Raw genomic sequence first — 18,864 nt, 5'->3', positions numbered from 1 at the left:
ATGCAATACTTACATATAATGAATCAATTAAAATAGGAATTCAATTAATTATATACTATTAAAGGGTTGTAGTGCATATATTGTATACACGCGGGGATTCCCCTGCTCAAAAATGGGGCGGACCCCAAGGCCCATGCCCATCCCTATATATATCCCTTCTTGAGATTAGAGGAGTTCATAGTTTGACCAAGTGAAAAAATCTTCTCATTTAGTTAATTGACTTTTGAAAAAACATTAAAATTAAAGAATAATTTATGCTAAGAACTATCAATATATATATATATATATATGTAAATTTGTGGATGAATAGTAAAATTATTTTCAATATATGAAAAATTGATATGATATTTTCATAATCTTTTAAATCAAACTAAACTTTGAAACCAAATTTATAATTTCAAAAATATTTGTAATTGAAAAAATTATTGATAATTTCAAGTAATTGATAAAACTTTATATTACTTAATTCTAATCAAACACAAACTATCCTTTATGTTGTACCAAAACTTTAAAAGCAAATTATAATTTCAAAAATATTTGTAACTCAAAAGCATTATTGATATTTTCAGATATTGACAAAACTTTGATTAACGTAATACTAATTAAACACAAACAAGAAACTTTAATAATAAATAAAACCAAAGCAGTATGAGAAATTGGGACTTTGTGGAGTAGGTGATTGGATTATCATAATACATTGCTAATAGCAATTGCATCCACTATTTGTAAACATTCTCCAAAAATACTAACAAGGTAATATAATCTAATTGTTTGTCTTATTTGATTTAGATATTCTATAATAATATATTAGTATATATACACTCACATATATATAAAATATTCATTATTCATTATTCACTCTACTATATAAACAACAATTTCAATCCATATTTGAACTATGTTAATAGATTGGGGGAAATTTTTTTTATTTATTTTTAAACTCTTAATTTGGTCTTTAAAATGGTTTTTAAAATGAATTGGAGAATCAGGTCAATATTGGAAAAACCAATAAACACATTTTTAAAATTTAGATTAAGTTTATTGTTTTACAAAGCTTGAATAAATTAAGTTTCAAGAATAATTATGTCATTGGTGCAAACACTGTTATTAACATCAACAATTGAGTTTATTTCTCCCATGCATAGCACAGGCATAACACTAGTTTATATTAAAGTTTGATGGACCGGCCGTTTAAACTAAAATGAAGTCTCTTATAGCATAGTCTTTAAATATACAAAAATTATCAAATTTGAAACTATTTACCTAAACGATTTAAGGCTCTACATTTAGATCAATCAGCGCTAGTAAAATAATACTTATTTTATTTGCTAATAATAGCTAAAAAAAATGCAAGCCTAATAGGCCATTAATTATTTTTCATAAAAATTTTAATTACCTAAATATTTCCTTAAAAAAAAATAACTATAATTAGAGTAAAATTCAGGGGTGTTTCTGAAAGTATGTAAATCCTATAAATTAGTAAATTCGAGGGGCTCAGACCAAAAGATCACTTGAGCTCCCTCTCGCTCATCGGTTGTCTTCTCCGGCGGCTCCCAAAACCCTAGCTCCGACTCATAGTTTCATGGAGATCTCGATGAAATCATTCTTCTTGTGATCCATTCTTCCAAGCTTTGGCCTCTGTTTTTGTTGAGATGGCAAGCAGTAACCCCTTCGACATCCTCGGTGGCGACGACAATGATGATCCTTCGCATTTGATCGTCGTTCATCAGCATCAAGCTGCTTCCAAGAAGCCCTCCTTCGCTCTTCCGCTGCCGCCAAGATCCCTTCCAAGCCCGTTCCTCCGGCGCAGGCCGGTGAGTGGAGTTTTTGTCGCTTCTATGGTTGTCTGATTTTTTTGGTTTTTTGTTGATGTTTTGATTGGATTTACAGTGAGGGAGGCGAAGAGTAGCAGCGGGTCAGCGCGAGGTGGTGCTGGGCGTGGTAGAGGTTTCCGGAATGATCAAAGGCGAGATTTTGGGAATGGGAGTGTTACTGGGTTCGGTGGTGATGATGAGGATGCTGAGAAGGTTTTTGATAGGGAACGTCGTGGTGGTAGTGGCGATGGAGGGCCACGGCATCCGTTTCATGGTATACGACGTGGTGGGCTTGTGAATGGAGAGGTAGGGGGAGATTATGAACGGCCGGTCAGGAGATTGTATGAGCGTCGGAGTGGGACTGGACGAGGCAATGAGATGAAGAGGGAAAGGGCTGGGCGTGGGAACTGGGAAACCCCTACTGATGATGTGATTGCACAGTTAGTATAGATTTTTTGTTCTAGAGGTTTCTCTTTAAATGTCATTGTTTTTGTGTGAAATTTGGCTTACTGTTTGATTAAATAGGGGGACTGAGGGAAATGCAAATGAAGGGAACTTTGTTAGCTCTCTGAAGCAGCTTGAGCAAGATGGTGAACAATCTTTGGATGCCAATAAGGGAAAATAAGGAAGGGGCTGCAAATGAGGTGGATCAAAAAGGGAGAGGAGAACAAGGTGATGATTCTTCCTTTGGTGACCTTTTTTTTTATTCCCTGCATGATGCTTTAAGGATGGTTTGTGGATTTCTGCGGCAAACATTAACTAAGGGATGTTTATATTACCATTGGCAAGTATTTGTGCTGCGTAATTTGAACCTTATGTCGGATAATGTTATCTGTACTGCTATGGATAGAGTGTTCTTCGCTTTCTTTGGTTTGTTTATGAATATTGTTTTGCGTTGTTTTTGACATTTTTTTATGTGTATGCATTTTGCTTTTCTCATCCAATGATTCTAACTTTACGTGAGTAAGTCATTTGTGAACTTCATTGGTTGGATATTTGTCTTTGCTTTATCCGCTTGTCTTGTGAAATTATAATAGGAATTTAAATCTTTCAGCCGCTTATGCAGTAATGTTTGACCTATCCATCAGCAAAGGATTTAGTGTCATCATGAGCTAGGAATTGCACAATTTGCATATCTGTATAATTGTAAATGTTGTCCTTGGGAAATATGTATTTACTGCAGTGTTAATTGTCTATAATCCAAATTGGGTCATCTAGAGTTAGATAAATCTTGTTAGTTTCAAAAGTTAGGCTTTGGGCCAATGAAGTTGTTCCAGTAGTACTAGAACAATCGAGTGAAACATTGTTAACTTTGGTGACCACATGATTTAAATGTACTATAGTGTATTTAATATATTTATCAACTGAATTAATCTGTATAATAAATCCTTGGATCTGTTTTCTCTATTGGCACTACAACTTTGTTATGCCCATTGCAATGATGCCTTCAAAAATTGACTCTTGAGTGTAGAAGTCATGTTGAGGCTTTTTCCATATTGTCTTTGAGAGAATCATGTGACTTTTTCTATTTCTTGTTTATATCACTTCGTGCCATTGCAGGCATATATTAAAGCACTAAGTCCATATCTTATTTTTCGTATACAACCAGCATTAAGCATGGTTTGGATAGTTTTGTAATCCATTTGAGACCAGTAGATCCCCCAGTTTTTCATGGCTAATCCAAAGGGTTAAAACCAATTTAGTATATGCAAGACCTCCATTTCACCTGGCCTACATATAGTTTCAGGTGGCATTATCAAGGTTTTGGCATGTTAATATATCATGCACCAATTCTGCCATACATCCTTTGAGTTTTGGTATTTGTTGCTTCTATCCTGACATTTTATGTTTGTTGTTATTTTTGCTGCGCTGCATAATTTCTAACCCTTATTGCTTCAGTGTGCATACTATTTTTCTTCATTTTGATCTTTTTCTAAAGGTTTAAACCCCTTCGACCATGCCTTCATTTTAGTTCCTATGCTGCTTTATAACCACATTGCTAATTTGCTTGTAATGCTCTGTTTTGTTTTCTTTGTTTACTTCAATTTTTAATGGTTTGCACATCAGATATCTCACCCATCTTTGTGACTTCATTTCCTTGTGAGACTGAAACTGAACCACGACAATATTTTCTTTTCATCTGTTTGCAGGAACATCCCCATAGGGATTGCTTTCCCCATTAATTTCATTCATTTTTTCTAATTCAGAATCAATTCTTTCTCTCATTTTTCTTATTCTTTATGAATTGGTTTGTATAGGAGATGACTCTAGAAGAATTTGAGAAAATAAGGGAGGAGAAACGAAAAGTTCTACTTGCCATGAAGCCTGAAGAGCGGAAGGTTGATTTCGACAAGGATTTTGAATCTATGAAGCAGCTTTCAATTAAGAAAGGAGATGATATCTTTATTCAATTGGTAAGTTTTGTCTCATATACTCATATGGAATGCTGCCAAGTTTCTCCTAAACAACATGTGGCAAACCTATCTTGATAGGGAACTAACAAGGATGCTGAAAAAGGAAAAGAAAACTCCTATAGAGAAGAAAGGATCAAGAAGGTATGATGTCCAAAACCTGATGAATTAATTACTTACAATTCCATCTATGTTTTTCTTCCCAGTTTCTGTGTTGAGGTATTTCTACATTGTTCATTAGGCGGGAACAAACAATGGGTTTGTTATACCAACTGATGAGCCACTGAGGTCTTCCAGATCCGGAGGCTGTGGTCGGGGCAGAGGCCACGCTAGCTAGCTGATCAGGGGCCATTCAAAGGTGGTTCTGATGGTGCCTATGCAGGCACTCGAGCTGCTCTTGCAATCAAAGATTCGACTCAGTTTCCGACACTTAGTGTGAAGTAGAAGAACCGTCTGTCTTATGAACATGTGCTAATTTTGTCGACTAGGGTTTTGATCATGCACTCGATAAAGCAGTGATGTTTTACATGTCAAGAAGGGCAAGTTTTTAACTTAATTACTCTATTTTGTATACTTGAATCCTGTTGGATTTCAGACAGCGGTTAGACTTGGAGCTTTAAATTTTTAGATAAGTCTAGTGTTTGCTTATTATTATTGTTGTTGTTGTTGTTGTTGTTGTTGTTGATATAACAATCTTGTTCAAGAAAATAACATAGTGTGATGTTAACGCAGTCAGGGAAGTCATCAAGAGTGCAAAAACATGAGTAACAAGAAGAAGCAACCATCTGAATGAGTGTAGACTGCACAACATATTGAATTATATATTATTATTATTTTTTAATTCAAGACTTCTAATACGCGTAGATAAAGTGCAGATGTGATTGATGGGTCGATATTATAAATTTTTATCTTCTTGATCATATTTAAATACACAATTTTATTGCTTTCTTCCGATCGCCAAACATTAGTCTTGCCTCCCTTTTCAAAGATAGACAACAAAACTCACCAACCTGTCAAAAAATTACACACACAACTCATATATATTTGCCCTTATTACACATAACATTGTTAGCAATGTTATTGTTCATATATATATATATATATATTTTTCCCTAGACTAAATAAATCCTTATATATTTTTTTATATAAAGGAAAAGACAAAACAAGCAACTCTCCCACTCCATTGAACCACAAAAACCACAAGTTGCACCACCATCACCTCCCCTCTTTTAATTAACCCCATCCTCTTCTTTCTCCTCCTCTAATAATGTTCATATATATATATATATATATATTCACACACACACACACACAAACACACAAAGAAACCAATCAGTCCATCATCATCATGGAAGCCATGGATTCACAAATAGTATCAGAAGAGCACATGAAGCTTGATCCAGTGATCCAAATGCACCACCAATTCCCAGAAACACCAGGCACCTGCACATCCCTAATAAAGCAACGCATAAACGCACCTCTCCACAACGTCTGGCCCATTCTCCGTGCCTTCCACAACCCACAACGCTATAAACACTTCATCAAGAGCTGCAACCTCATCCACGGTGACGGCTCCACCGTCGGCAGTGTTCGTGAAGTCTCTGTCATCTCCGGCCTCCCTGCTTCCACAAGCACTGAACGTCTTGAGATTCTTGATGATGAAAAATCACGTCATGAGTTTTAGAGTCACTGGTGGTGAACATAGGCTTAAGAATTATCGCTCGGTGACTTCAGCTCATGAGTTTGAAGATGATAATGGTTCTTGTTTTACTGTTGTTATTGAATCTTATGTTGTTGATGTGCCGGAAGGGAACACGGAGGAGGACACCAAGATGTTCGCCGACACCGTCGTCAGGCTTAACTTGCAGAAGCTCGCCGTGGTTGCCATGACTGCAGTTGCTGGTTCTTGCACGTGAATGCATGAAGATGGTGGTTGGATGATGTTGAGATGATGATGATGATGCATGAGTGTCTTAAATTTTTTTATTTACTTTTGTTGTGTGTGTGTGTGTGTGTTTTTAACAAAGCTTTTTGTGATCATTGTGAGGGAAGATGAGACAACAAGTTGTAGGTTTTCTTTAGAGTTTTTTTTTTTAATATATATATATATATATATATAGATATGAAGTTTTATGTAATTAACTTTGTTAGGTGTTTTGGTGTGAATTAATTAGCATCTATTTTTATTAATATTTATATAATAAACTTCATGTTATCTATATGTTGTTGCTAAGAAATAAAATAACAATGATATTTTGGTAAGGAAAATATGTAATGTGAATTTTTTTAAATTAAATATTGATAAAATAAATGTTGAATTAAAGAGAGGGTATATGTGATAAAAATAGAGATGACAAATAAATAAATGGAAGTGTGAAGGTTGTTGTGAGTTAATTGGGTATGCAAAGTTTGAAATGAATGTGAAGGTCATAGTCATGTATATTAATTAAGTATTGGTCATCTTCATAAACAGTTGGTTGGTGTTATATATTTTTTTAATTACCAAAATAAGGAAAAAAAAAAAGACAAAGGAACAAGGATGCTTTATTACAGTTCTTCCATATATTATTTATTTATTTATTTATTTATTTAATAATAATAATAATAATAATAATAATAATAATATATATTATTATTATTATTATTATTATTATTATTATTATTTGGCAAACTCTAACATTTCAATCTTACAAAGTGTTCATCCCTTCCACAAAAGTCTTATGGTTAGTGGAAATTTAGGTGGTGGTTTAATTTTTTTTTTTTTTGAATAAAAAAAATGTAAAGTGAAGGGATTTAAATTGTAAACTGTTAATTAAATAAAAAATGTAATATAACTAGAGCAATTATATTAGATGATAAAATTGAGTTGAAATACCAGAATGAACATATACAAATAAATTGTGTTATCTGATTTTTTTTTTATTGAACTAATAAATTGTTATCAATGATTGGAGTTATACAACTTGAATTGATAATGTTTCATTTCATATTAGCCTCGTCATATCACATTATAAATTGAGAATGGCTTAGCTTTTAAAGTCAACAAGTATTCAAATCTTATAATCACTCTTCATTCCAATCAATCATTCACAACCAAACACCATTAAGATTTTATTAAAAAATTAAATTTCTAAAAAATAATAATTATAAATTTGAATCAAGATGGAGCCATTTATATACACAGTACCTATTAAATTATCTTCTACACACATAAGACAGAGTTAAATGCACTTAATTTAACTTAAGAATACACATAATGATTAGTTTAATCATAAAAAATGGTACTCAATAATTTGGAAACTATAAACATAATAGTCCACACTCATTTTTTTCATCATATTTATTTGATGACACTCATTTTTCATCATATTTAGTCAAATGGAAATATAATAATACTTTTAGATGATTAAAGGAATCTTCCCATTATTTTGTTTTTTTAGAAAAAAAGAAAAAAACTTTATTAGTAGTTTTATGGAAATTCATTTGAGGGTTTCACTTAATTACAAAATAACTTAACTAGGATTAAGTTCAGTAAGATATACTATTATGTAAATAACGACACATAGATGATTATTATTATTATTATTATTATTATTATTATTATTATTATTATTATTTATTATTTATTTATTTTTTGGTGACCATGGGCATTGCTTGTTTAATTTTTTTTTTTTTTAAATCACTATGGAAAATGGAAAAACGGGTGCCACAAAACATAGAAAAGGAGGAAACATGTGAACATGAACTTGAGAGACATGTGACCTAGCCATCCATAAGTGTAGCTAACTATTAGTTTTATAAATTAAATTAAATTAAATAAAATAAAATTAAATCATATGATTATTTATATAAATTTTACTAATAAGTTATTTTATCTTCATGAGATTTCATGCATTCTGCTTTCTAAATTATGTGAATAATATCTAAATGTAAATTAAAAATACAAATATCCATCTAATACTTATAAAAATGATTAACTATTTATAACCATTTCACTAATGGTTTGCTCAACAATAAGAAATATTGGATATTTAAAAAAAAAAAGTGTTCATTTTGAAGAGACATTTGAAAGCAAAGGTGATATATATTTGAGAAGGCGTGTCCATTCAAATGAAAATAATAACTCAATAAAAGATGTATTAATTTTTAATATTTAAGAGCTACATTCAAGAGTCAAGATTATAATGCATCATTTACAAAAACGAAAACGTCTTGGTTACATCTTTAAAGTGGATTTCGCAAAAGCTTTCAACTCTCTTGACTGGAATTTTCTGCTCGAAATCCTTGCAGCTAGAGGCTTTGGACCTAAATGGATCTCCTGGGTTCACTCCATTCTTAGTACTTCCAAAGCTCAATTTATTATCAATGGAACGACTCAGGGCTACATCCGGTGTAAAAGAGGCCTGAGGCAAGGCGATCCTCTTTCCCCATTGCTCTTCGCCCTTGCCGCTGACGTTTTGAGCGCCATGTTCTTCCACGCTCTTAAATCTAAAGTCTTCGTGAGTGTCCCCTTGAATCATACCGACAACACTTGTCACTTCCAATATGCTGACGACCTTCTTATTTTTTCCACTGGAGGACAAGAAGATCTTCATATCATCAAACTAATCCTCGATCTTTTATGAGGGGTCATCCAGCTTAACCATTAATTATTCGAAAAAGCTGCCTGCACTCTCTAACTACGGCTTCCAACCTCATCACCCCTCGCCTAGAATCCTAAGTTGCTCCCAGTTGTCTCCCAATTACCTACTTAGGAGTTCCTCTTTCTGGTCGTAGACCCAAACGAAATGACTGGGCAAAACTCATTGACATGGTTCGCTCTAGACTTTACTTCTGGAAAGTAAAATTACTTTATCACTTCTGGACGCTTAATGCTCATTAACTCGCCCCATCCAATCGCTCCTCGCTTATCGATGTCGGCCTTCAAGCTACCCGCTTGGGTTATTAAAGAAATTGACAAAATTCGGAGAGATTTTTCTTTTGAAAGGCCCCGATCCGGGATCCAAAGGAGTCGATTGATAGCCCCGGAATGTAATCACTGCATCAAGGGAAATGGGAGGTCGGGGAATCCTTAACCTTCGGACCTTCAACAACGCTTTTACTAGGAAAGTGGTGGTGAAATTATCCTACAACCCAAACAAATTAGGTCAAAATTGATCCATGCCAATTATTCTATAAATGACACTAATGGAATTCTTTCTCACATCCCTCCCAGAAATAAATCCTTTTTTTGGGCAGGAGTGACCTCCACTTTACTCCCATTCCGGTCATGTATCATGAAAAACTATCGAGTGGTTCTAACACTTCACTTTGGTCCCGATCGCTGGCACGCTGGAATCCTACTTAAAGATTGTTGTCCGATCTTCCATGATTGTATCTGCCCCTTGATTACCATCGTGCAATTCTCCCGCTCTAAACAATCCCCGAGCTTCTATTCTCCACTTCCACCCCCTCGATATGTTAATCGCTTTTCTTGAAATAATCCCCGATCGTTCTCATATTCATGATGATATCCACACTTGGACCCTTGAAAAAGTGGCAAGTTCACAACAAATCCTTTTTATAATTTTCTCATTGATGGTGGAATACGCAGCCTCGCTTTTACCCCCTTTCTCGAAAAATCGATGCCCTAGCAAAAATCACTCTTTTTCTCACGCTTTGCACGGGAGGACAAAATCCTCACTCTAGCAAATCTTTTTCAAGAAAGGTTACAACTTTCAAAAACTCCATCGATACTCATGTCCTTTTGCCACAGCGTGCCTCGAGAATCTTCAACATCTTTTCATTGACTCGTGTTTTCTCCAAACGCATCTCGGGCATTTTTCTCAAATTTTTAGAATTACACTTTCCACGTATAATTCCCTTTCATCATGGACCAATTGGATACCATCCTTAGCCCCTCAACACCGAATCCTCTGGGATCTCACTTCCCGTGCAATATTGTGGAACGTCCCGCTCAAAAGAAACAATCGTGATATTTCATTTGATCGCATCTTCGCATCTCAATATTATTTATACAATCGCTAATATGCTTCTCTCTTGGCTCTACACCGTTGATAGGTATAAAAATCTCAATGAAGCATCACGAAAAATCAAGCGCCACTCAACTCTATAGCGCTAGAACCTCTAATCCTACTAGCGGCTCGACCACAATGCGCCCTGTGAGTAGTTCTCCTTCTACATGGACAGTGCCTCGAGATGCCTGACGATATCTTCCTCCCGCTTAGACTCTTTATTTACCGCCCCTGCTTTTTAGTCGCACTGCTCCTCACTTCGCAAGAGAGACTCTAACTATTTGTCACTTTATCTTTTCCTTCAATAAATCGTTGATTTATCAACTCTTTTTCATTATAATGCATCAAAACACACAAACTCAAAAAAAGAAGGAAGCCTTTTGTAGATCTAGAGGTGGTGTTTATTAATTTGAACTCCAACACTCTTTAGTCTTCTTCACATAAAGGGTGTGTGTAAATAATTAATTAAGTTTTAAAGAATTTTAGTAATTCTTTCTTTCCCATAAATGCTTGAACTATGATTTATTACCAAAAAAAATAATAATAATAATAAATAGAGATAAGTAGATAATTTTGTAATTTTTGGAGGTTTAGTTGAATTTGAAGCAAATAATTTTGTATATTTGGAGGTTTAGTGGTTAAATTTTGAGAATTTAATATGGCTTTATTGTATCTAACTACTAGACTATTGTGTTACCTCTTCTGAAAAATCAATATCGGTTTTTTTGTGTCTACTTAGACTATTGTGTTTCATATCTTTTATATCAATAAAGATTGAAGATCGAAGAATAAAATAAGTGAATTATTAAATTTAATTTTAGTTTTAGAATTTTACAAAAAAAAACATTTTATTCTTTTCAAATATTAAATTTTTTAATCAGGTAAAAAGTGCTCATATTTTCATAAATTAAGATTTACTATTTACACTCATACTCAAATATCAAGTTTGCCCTATTTTATCTCTTGAAATAAATAGAGAGTTATAGGACTAAAATACATTTCATATTTGTAATTCAATGATTTTATATATTAATATTCGACCAATTTATAAAATCCACGAACCGAATCAAATAAGAAATTTTCATAATTTGGTTTTAAAATATGCCCTTTATTGATATTCAGTGTGATTTTATGTGCCATAATAATAATAATAATAATAATAATAATAATAATAATAATAATAATAATAATAATAATAATAATAATAATAATAAAACCAGTCAACCATTAGATAGATGTCAAATTGGATTTACATCAAAAGTCAGAAGTGGAGGATCATGATCAAACTCTCCCCAACAAGATCTGCTCATACATTCGCTCATCCGAGATTTTTATACTATTCTCATACTGTACTGTTTATATTCATAAAAAATGGCGCTTGTCGTCTATTATGAAAATAATAATAATAATAATAATAATAATAAAACCAAACCACACCAAACCATTTAAATAAAAAATAAAAAAAATAATTTCATTTACAAACATAACAAAACATCATCTCATATTAACAAAAAACCAAAACCAAACCAAACCATTTATAATCTTATTCTATGCCGTGTTTTTCCTTTTAATAATTAATTCAATCCGGGTTAAAAAAAAAAGACCCCCACACCAACCAAGTCAAAGTCAAAGTAAACGGTCAACCAACCTCCAAAATCATCTCCATAAATACACAGACCAAAACCACCACCTTTACTACCTTTACAACCTCAATCTATACAACAACTACTTCATATCTCCATCAAAAACAACAACAGTATAATGCAAGTCCACAGCCTTCTACATTCATCACCACCTTCTTCTTCCGGCCACCACCACCACCACCACCACCACCACCACCACCGGAAACCTCTAAAAAACCTTAAACCACCATCATCCATATCCCTCACCACCTTTCAAGACCTAACCCTAAAAGACCAACCAAAACCTACAGGTACAACCACTTCCCACTCCATCATGAAGCAACTACACACCATTGCAGAGGCTGCATCAGATAGAGCAGAAATGCACAGCATCATTGGAGCTCAACGCAACGACTGGCACCACCTCCTCTTCCACTCCATCAACTCCATTAACTTCTCAGCTTCCTTCATGGCTTGCATGGCAAACTCCACTGCTCCTCATCATCCGGCCTTCCTCATGACCTTTTTAGCTTTCAAGTTCTCGTCTGTTTTCCTCTATGCAACAGTCACTGCATTCATAATTCTTGTTAATAAGATACAACCTTCACAACTTGCAGAAGAGCAAAGGAATGCCACTAGACTGTTTAAGCAGTTAGAGAAGTCTATATATAGTACTCTAGAGCTTGAAACTCCTAGTATTATGGACGTAGAGATGGCAATGGAGAGAGTTCTGGCTCTTGACAAAGCTTATCCTCTTCCCTTTGCTTCCTGGGATGCTCGAGAAGTTCCCCAAGACGGTGAAGCCTACGATATGGTGGCCGGAGATGAAGAAGAGGAAGGAAGAAGTTCAAGTGAGAAAAGAAGTTGATGAAGAGATGAAGGGAGTACTGAAGGTATTAAAAATGAAGGATGAGAAGCAGTATTTAGATTGTGGTGAGTTGTTTTTTTAAGGATTAATAAGGTTTTGTCGGTGTTGGGACCCGATTATCGCAGGGATGGGGGCGGTTGGGGCTGTTTTTTTATTGATGGCCGGAGCTCCGGGGAGTGCCGGAGTTCATGGCAATGGTTGGAGGTGTGATAGGTGTGGTGGTGAATAGCATGCAGCATGGTTGGCAAGTTGGGATGTTGTTTGAGTTAATGAGGAATTGTGCTGGTTATTATAGAAGGTTAGTAGAAGAGATTGAGTTTAGTTTGGAGGAGAAGAAGAGGGAGGATGATGAGGAGATGTTTAAGTTGAAGATAGCTTTGTGTCTTGGAAGGAGTGTTTCAGAGTTCAAAGACTTTGCAAGCTATGCTTCTTCTTCTTGTGAAGATGATGAAAAGATTGAAGTGTTTGCAGGGAAGTTGTTTTGATTTGTTATTAGGATATGATCTTCCTTTTTGTTTAAAAAATAGTTTTGAAGTTTGTGAGTTGAAGAGAAGAAGGATGATGGTTGTATCAGTGCTTTAGTGAGACAAGAGGATGAGTTTTCTTTTTTTATTCTTAATTATTACAGTGTTTTATGTGCATGCGGAATAGGTTTCAGGTGCTTGCATGAATAGAAAATAAATAAATATTTGTGGAGATTTTGTTAAGATTAACCAAGATTAGAACAATATTATCTGAAAACTTGTCATGATTTGACCTTTATTTTGTAAATTATTCACCTTGACAAAACCATGCAAAAGTAGGTGTTTTCAAGTAATTAAAATTTTACAGGGGCATATGTGCAAAAGAAAAGTACTCACTTTTGAAGGTATATCTATCAAAAGAAATCCTAAATATTTCACAAGTAGTTTATGTGAAACATTGAAACTAATGGAATGTCAAGTGTACCCAGAAAAGGAAAAAGAAAATAGAGAGAGGACAATAATCATGGACATGAGTAAAAGAAAACATAAATTGAGAGGTATATTATACAATAGATGTACCTTGTACCTATGTGAATTAGATTCCACAAACACAATCTCTGGTGAATCCTGAGAAAACTGACAATCCTTGGTTTCAATCAATCTTCAAACAATTATTGATCACAAGTTTCTCATCTTCTCCTGAGAAAGCAGAAAGCTAGAACAGTTCCAACAGGAAATCACAAAAATAAAAAGAGGTATAGAGTTGATTTCTTGAATTCTACCAGATACAATCAGAAATTCAGATAAGATATGCAGTAAAATTTTAGTAATAGTAACACAAATTTTTATCAGAACATATATTCTTTGATTCAGAAAAAATTTCATCAATATATTCACTGCCTGATACAAAACAATTAACCAATGAAAGCCAAACAACATCTTTTGTTTATGTTTTGTCCTTGAAATAATTACAACAGAAATACTAATAAAAATAGCATGCTTTGATGTACAGTTTAAGAGTTCATGTATCTAAATAGGTGTGAGATGGTTGTTGTGCATAATTTATTTTATTCTCTTCAGAGAAAAAGATCATCATGTTGGACCACATCAGTATTTTATAAACATACATTCACAGGATAAGAGAACAACAGACATGCCATTGAAACATTTAAGACCAAATGAGTTTGGTGATTTTGTCCGAGAAAATATAATTTTGGAATCAATCATTCTTAAAAATAGATTCACAAGCAAATTTACATTCATTTCTGCTAATCATGCAATATATATAGAGTTGGAGAGCTGCTTTTGTTGATAATTAACTGCATAGATTGCAAGTCATTAATTATAAAAAGGACATCTGAAATAAGTGATTATTTAGTTAAAAGCAAACACAAAGTATTTTTATGAAAGAAACAAAAGAATTATGAAACATACAAACTCAAATATAAAAAGAACAGATGTAGACATAGATATCAGAAAAAAGTAGTCTCATCAATTAAACATTAGAAAATTATAATAATAAGCCTGAACAACGCAGCATGTGCTATTATGGGGATTGATAATCTTTTATATTCACCTATCAAGTCATCTTGCTCATCATGATTAATTAATCTAGAGAATTCTTTGCTGTTTCATAATTTTCTATTCACCTATATATCAAGTTCTGTCAAAATAGCATCATGTATAATGTGCACCATAAAATAAAAACTACAGGCCACGTGAGGCACAAGCAATAGAACCATGGAAATCCAAAACATATATTAAAAAAGTAAGCAAGCATGTGCAAGGAAGGCATGAAATTCAAAATATAGTGACTTTGGATTCAAGTATATATATTATATGGGGCAATGAGCTGGCTGGTCAATTAACAGTATATTGTATGGTCCATGGTCCATGGATCTAGATTATATAAAAAACAGAGCCAGAAAAATGATAAAATAGACTTTCAAGGAGCTGAAATGGTGAGGTGTGCTTCCCATTCTTCACATGTGAAACTTCTGAAATAAGGAATGGAATATAGCATTTTTGTACATATTGAATAACCATAACTAGCACTGTATGAGTGATGTATGATACTCACCAAACTTAAGAAGTAATTAGGCAGGTGAGATGACCATGGACTCTCCTCCATAAGTTGAATCTTCTATTATTTCAGTGCGTCTGTACAGAAGAATCTGAGAAAGATTACTATAATTTTCATCTGTTACATGTATGATTAGCAGAATTCTAAATTATTGATTCTAGTTGTTGCAGGTGTTCATTCTATGGAATGGGACACAGCAGCAATAATCAATAGAAAATAAGACGGGAAATTTAAATATCAAAACCTTATACCAAGAACTAGAAGGGTTGACTTGATAACAAATGGAAGTAAATAAACATGCATCATAATGTAACTTGTCATCAAAGCCTTGAGATGTAGGAAGGTTTGCAAATGCATCATTAATACCTATAGTTGGAATTAATAGCAACCTTAACCTGCAGGAGAACAAACTAAACTTGAGTGAAAAGATCAGGAGGAACAAACTTAACTTGAGTGAAAAGATCAGGAATGGCAAAAATTAGTGATAAAATATTGATCACATGCTAGTAGTAAAACCTTCATGACCATATCATGGATATATTAGGAGAATAGCTTGTGATCCAGTTTGAGGATCCAATAAAATTACAAAGGAACTTGATGATCATACATAACTTCTTAAGAACAAGAGGCAGTTATACAATTGTACTTAAAATGAAGTTAACAAAGTTGGAGCACTTCAATGATATATGCATATAATACAGGGCAAACAAGAAGATCTGGTAGCATCAGGTGACTTGAAAATATTTTTTCCACAAAAGGTTGATGACAGACTCCCTATTGCAAAGTCATACTCCTTGCTCGGAGGTTTAGAAACAGCCCCCTGCATTAAAAAAAAACCATTACAAAAAACCATGTGCAGAAACAAGTATATGCAAAATCGATGTGATAAAATTTTAGTATGATTATAATGATACCAGCAAAATGCAACAAGGCTATGGAATATAACGCGAAACTGCAGTGGCAAATATCGGTGATTTATCCAACCCACTACGGGCCAAAACTGCACAAGTTTTTGTCAATTTATAAGCTTACTCAGAAAAATAACATCATCAATCAGTCAGATGAAGAATGCCCTTACCATCCATGATGTCATCTGCACAGATGGGTATTCCTTAACAATTTTATTCTTCACCTGTGGCCAAGGCCGCTCTGCATCATAACAATTTGCATAAGAAATATGGAGAAACATAGCTTACATGTCTGAATGAGAAAAAAAAAGCTCATCTTGAAATTACTAAGACAAGATGATACCAAAAGTGCTAAACCAGAGTTATACACTGAGTACCACGTACAATTTACAGCACTGGAAATTTCATGATCATTTGTCGCTAGGTTTATAATCCAATGCAGAGAAATTTTCATATTTAAAAAAAAAACCATCCAGTTTAAGAACTTACTTTCAACAATCAGCCCATAGTATAAAAAGAAGAGCATATTGTTCCAAGGAGAAGATGTCAACTGCTCCAGTAATACCTAAAAACAATATTACTGAAATAGGTTCAGAAAATCTAAGAACTATAAACCACACATTCTATAATTTTACCGGAGGTTACTGATTATAGGAAGCAGCAACCATTGTCAGATATCTCTTATTCTGGACTGGTTGTAGCCTCTTGGATTAGCCATTCACTTTTTTTAATAGATGACCGGAAATCATTTGATAACTTCTTAATAATAAAAAGCAGACATAGTGTCCATTGATATCTTTTTCTACCTCTTTCAAGACAATTCTAGATCTTGCCGTTTACTAAACCATATTATTTTAATCTTTGGTGGACATTTTAGTTATACTTCATATAGTGTTTATATCAGAAATAAAAAAGATGCATACCTTCTTAGCTACTGTCTTACTATCTCTCTTCCCTTTGAAGATGGAATCCAACAACTTATGTAGAAAAATGGCCAAAAGGTCCAAGATATGCAACTCCAAAGAGCTGGAAATGATCAGAAAAATTATGCCAACATGCATTACTGTTTCACTATTGATGTTTACCTAAAATCACTAATACACATTTGTTTATATATATGAGACAACATATGAGGAAATTATATGCATAAACATTACATATTCAGCATGAGAAAACAGTCTGAAAATCACAAGTTCATTAGTAAAGTAAACATTCCATGTAGAAAAAAGAACACATGCCTCTGAATCAAATGACTCAATGCAATTTAGAACAAAGAAGTCAATTCACAACACCGATTTTCTTATTCCAGTAACTATAAGGAACATGACATTAAGAATTATATGGAATCATTCTGATCTCCACTTGTAGTCATACGAACAAGAAAGAAGTGACAAAGGCAGACACTAAATAGAAGAAACTCACAATTTCAAGTGTAAATGAAAATTTTAGGAAGCCACAGTGATTTTAAAACAGCATTCCATTTGACTGAAACCCATAACCATTCATTCTGGATCTAACAGAGCTAACAGATCAATGCCAAATGTCTCAAAACAATTTATTCACACTCATTTAATTTTATATAAATCCTCAATAATTTCCATTCCAACAAGCTGCAATCAAAATAAACTCCACTTCATTTCCTTCAAATAATATTCTTTTGTTAAAAAATAAAACCATCTCAGAGCAAACAATTACACAACATTCCATTCATTCACATCATCTAAAAATCATATGCCAATGCAAATATCACTTTAAAGTAAATAACTCCACATCTACAACTAAAAATCATAGGAAATGCAAAAAAAATTTTTTTTAAAAAAAAACAATTTTCAAAGTTAGAAATCTAAGAACTCAAATCAGAACTAATAATGACTGAGAATCACTGAAGAACAAACCACTTTAAGAACAAGCCGCCTTAGCTGAAGCCTCTGAATCCCAGACATCTTCTGCGCCACTGAGTCACTGATTCCTGACAAAACCCCTGCAGTGATCGCCTGCTCTCCAAACCATTAAAATCAACCCAAAAACCATAAAAAAATTCATGAAAAGATGGATCTTTAAGCAAAAAACCAATCAAAAGCAAGCACCTTAGTTCGAAGAGGATGATGCTGGAGCTGAATCATATAGAGATTCCATCCTTTCTTCGCCACCGAGCTCATCCTCCTCCGTCGCCGGCGCAGTTCCGGGAGAGATGCGATGCGTCCTATAGTTTTAAAAATATCTAATGGACCTTTTTTTTTTATGATATATATTGTTTTTGCAAATAACTCCCGCGTTTTGTTAGAAATTGTAAATTTGCACCGACTTTTTCACTAATAACCTTCTTTTACAATTGCAGGTATTATGTGAAAATTTGGTTATTGAAATATATATATATATATATATATTTAAAACAATCTTGTATAATTAATGTAGTTCCTAGTCCTAGGGCATCTTTAACCGTTAGACTATCTTAAAGTTTGATGTCCATGCCACCTCATCAATCCATTAAAGAGTTGTTTAAATGACATACATAGAGTGAGAGTGAGAGTGAGAGTGGGAGGGGAGTAAATCCAAACCTTTGTTTGGATGGCCATAAGTGGGATTGAGAGAGGAGTAGATGGGGAGTGCATGGGGAGTGAGCAATCCTCTCAAAATAGGAGGAATTGCTCACTCCTCTCTCACTATTTAGGGAAAAATT

General features: G+C 33.8%; 3 protein-coding genes and 1 pseudogene across 3 annotated transcripts; 3 read left to right on the top strand and 1 right to left on the bottom strand.

The window, feature by feature from the left end:
- The first annotated feature begins 1,516 nt into the window (after positions 1-1,516).
- On the top strand, positions 1,517-4,885 carry LOC120261906 (annotated as a pseudogene).
- Positions 4,886-5,552: 667 nt separating this feature from the next.
- On the top strand, positions 5,553-6,188 carry LOC120262070 (abscisic acid receptor PYL2-like). The gene is given in 2 exon segments (XM_039270125.1): positions 5,553-5,888; positions 5,890-6,188. Coding segments are annotated over 2 exon segments (567 nt in total). The 5' UTR covers positions 5,553-5,573; the 3' UTR covers positions 6,142-6,188.
- Positions 6,189-12,195: 6,007 nt separating this feature from the next.
- Positions 12,196-12,729, top strand: LOC120260102 (probable F-box protein At4g22030). The gene has a single exon (XM_039267542.1). It carries the CDS (start codon positions 12,196-12,198, stop codon positions 12,727-12,729), a length of 534 nt encoding a protein of 177 aa, XP_039123476.1.
- Positions 12,730-15,783: 3,054 nt separating this feature from the next.
- Positions 15,784-18,415, bottom strand: LOC120260665 (peroxisomal membrane protein PMP22-like). The gene is given in 8 exon segments (XM_039268201.1): positions 15,784-16,096; positions 16,191-16,276; positions 16,355-16,425; positions 16,674-16,749; positions 17,108-17,173; positions 17,175-17,210; positions 18,080-18,178; positions 18,272-18,415. Coding segments are annotated over 8 exon segments (552 nt in total). The 5' UTR covers positions 18,344-18,415; the 3' UTR covers positions 15,784-16,050.
- Positions 18,416-18,864: the final 449 nt, after the last annotated feature.

This window comes from Dioscorea cayenensis, chromosome 5 (assembly GCF_009730915.1).
Source record: "Dioscorea cayenensis subsp. rotundata cultivar TDr96_F1 chromosome 5, TDr96_F1_v2_PseudoChromosome.rev07_lg8_w22 25.fasta, whole genome shotgun sequence".
NCBI classification, from domain to species: domain Eukaryota; kingdom Viridiplantae; phylum Streptophyta; class Magnoliopsida; order Dioscoreales; family Dioscoreaceae; genus Dioscorea; species Dioscorea cayenensis.
The sequence above is the reverse complement of the archived record's forward strand: the minus strand, read 5'-3'. Positions and strand labels throughout refer to the sequence as shown.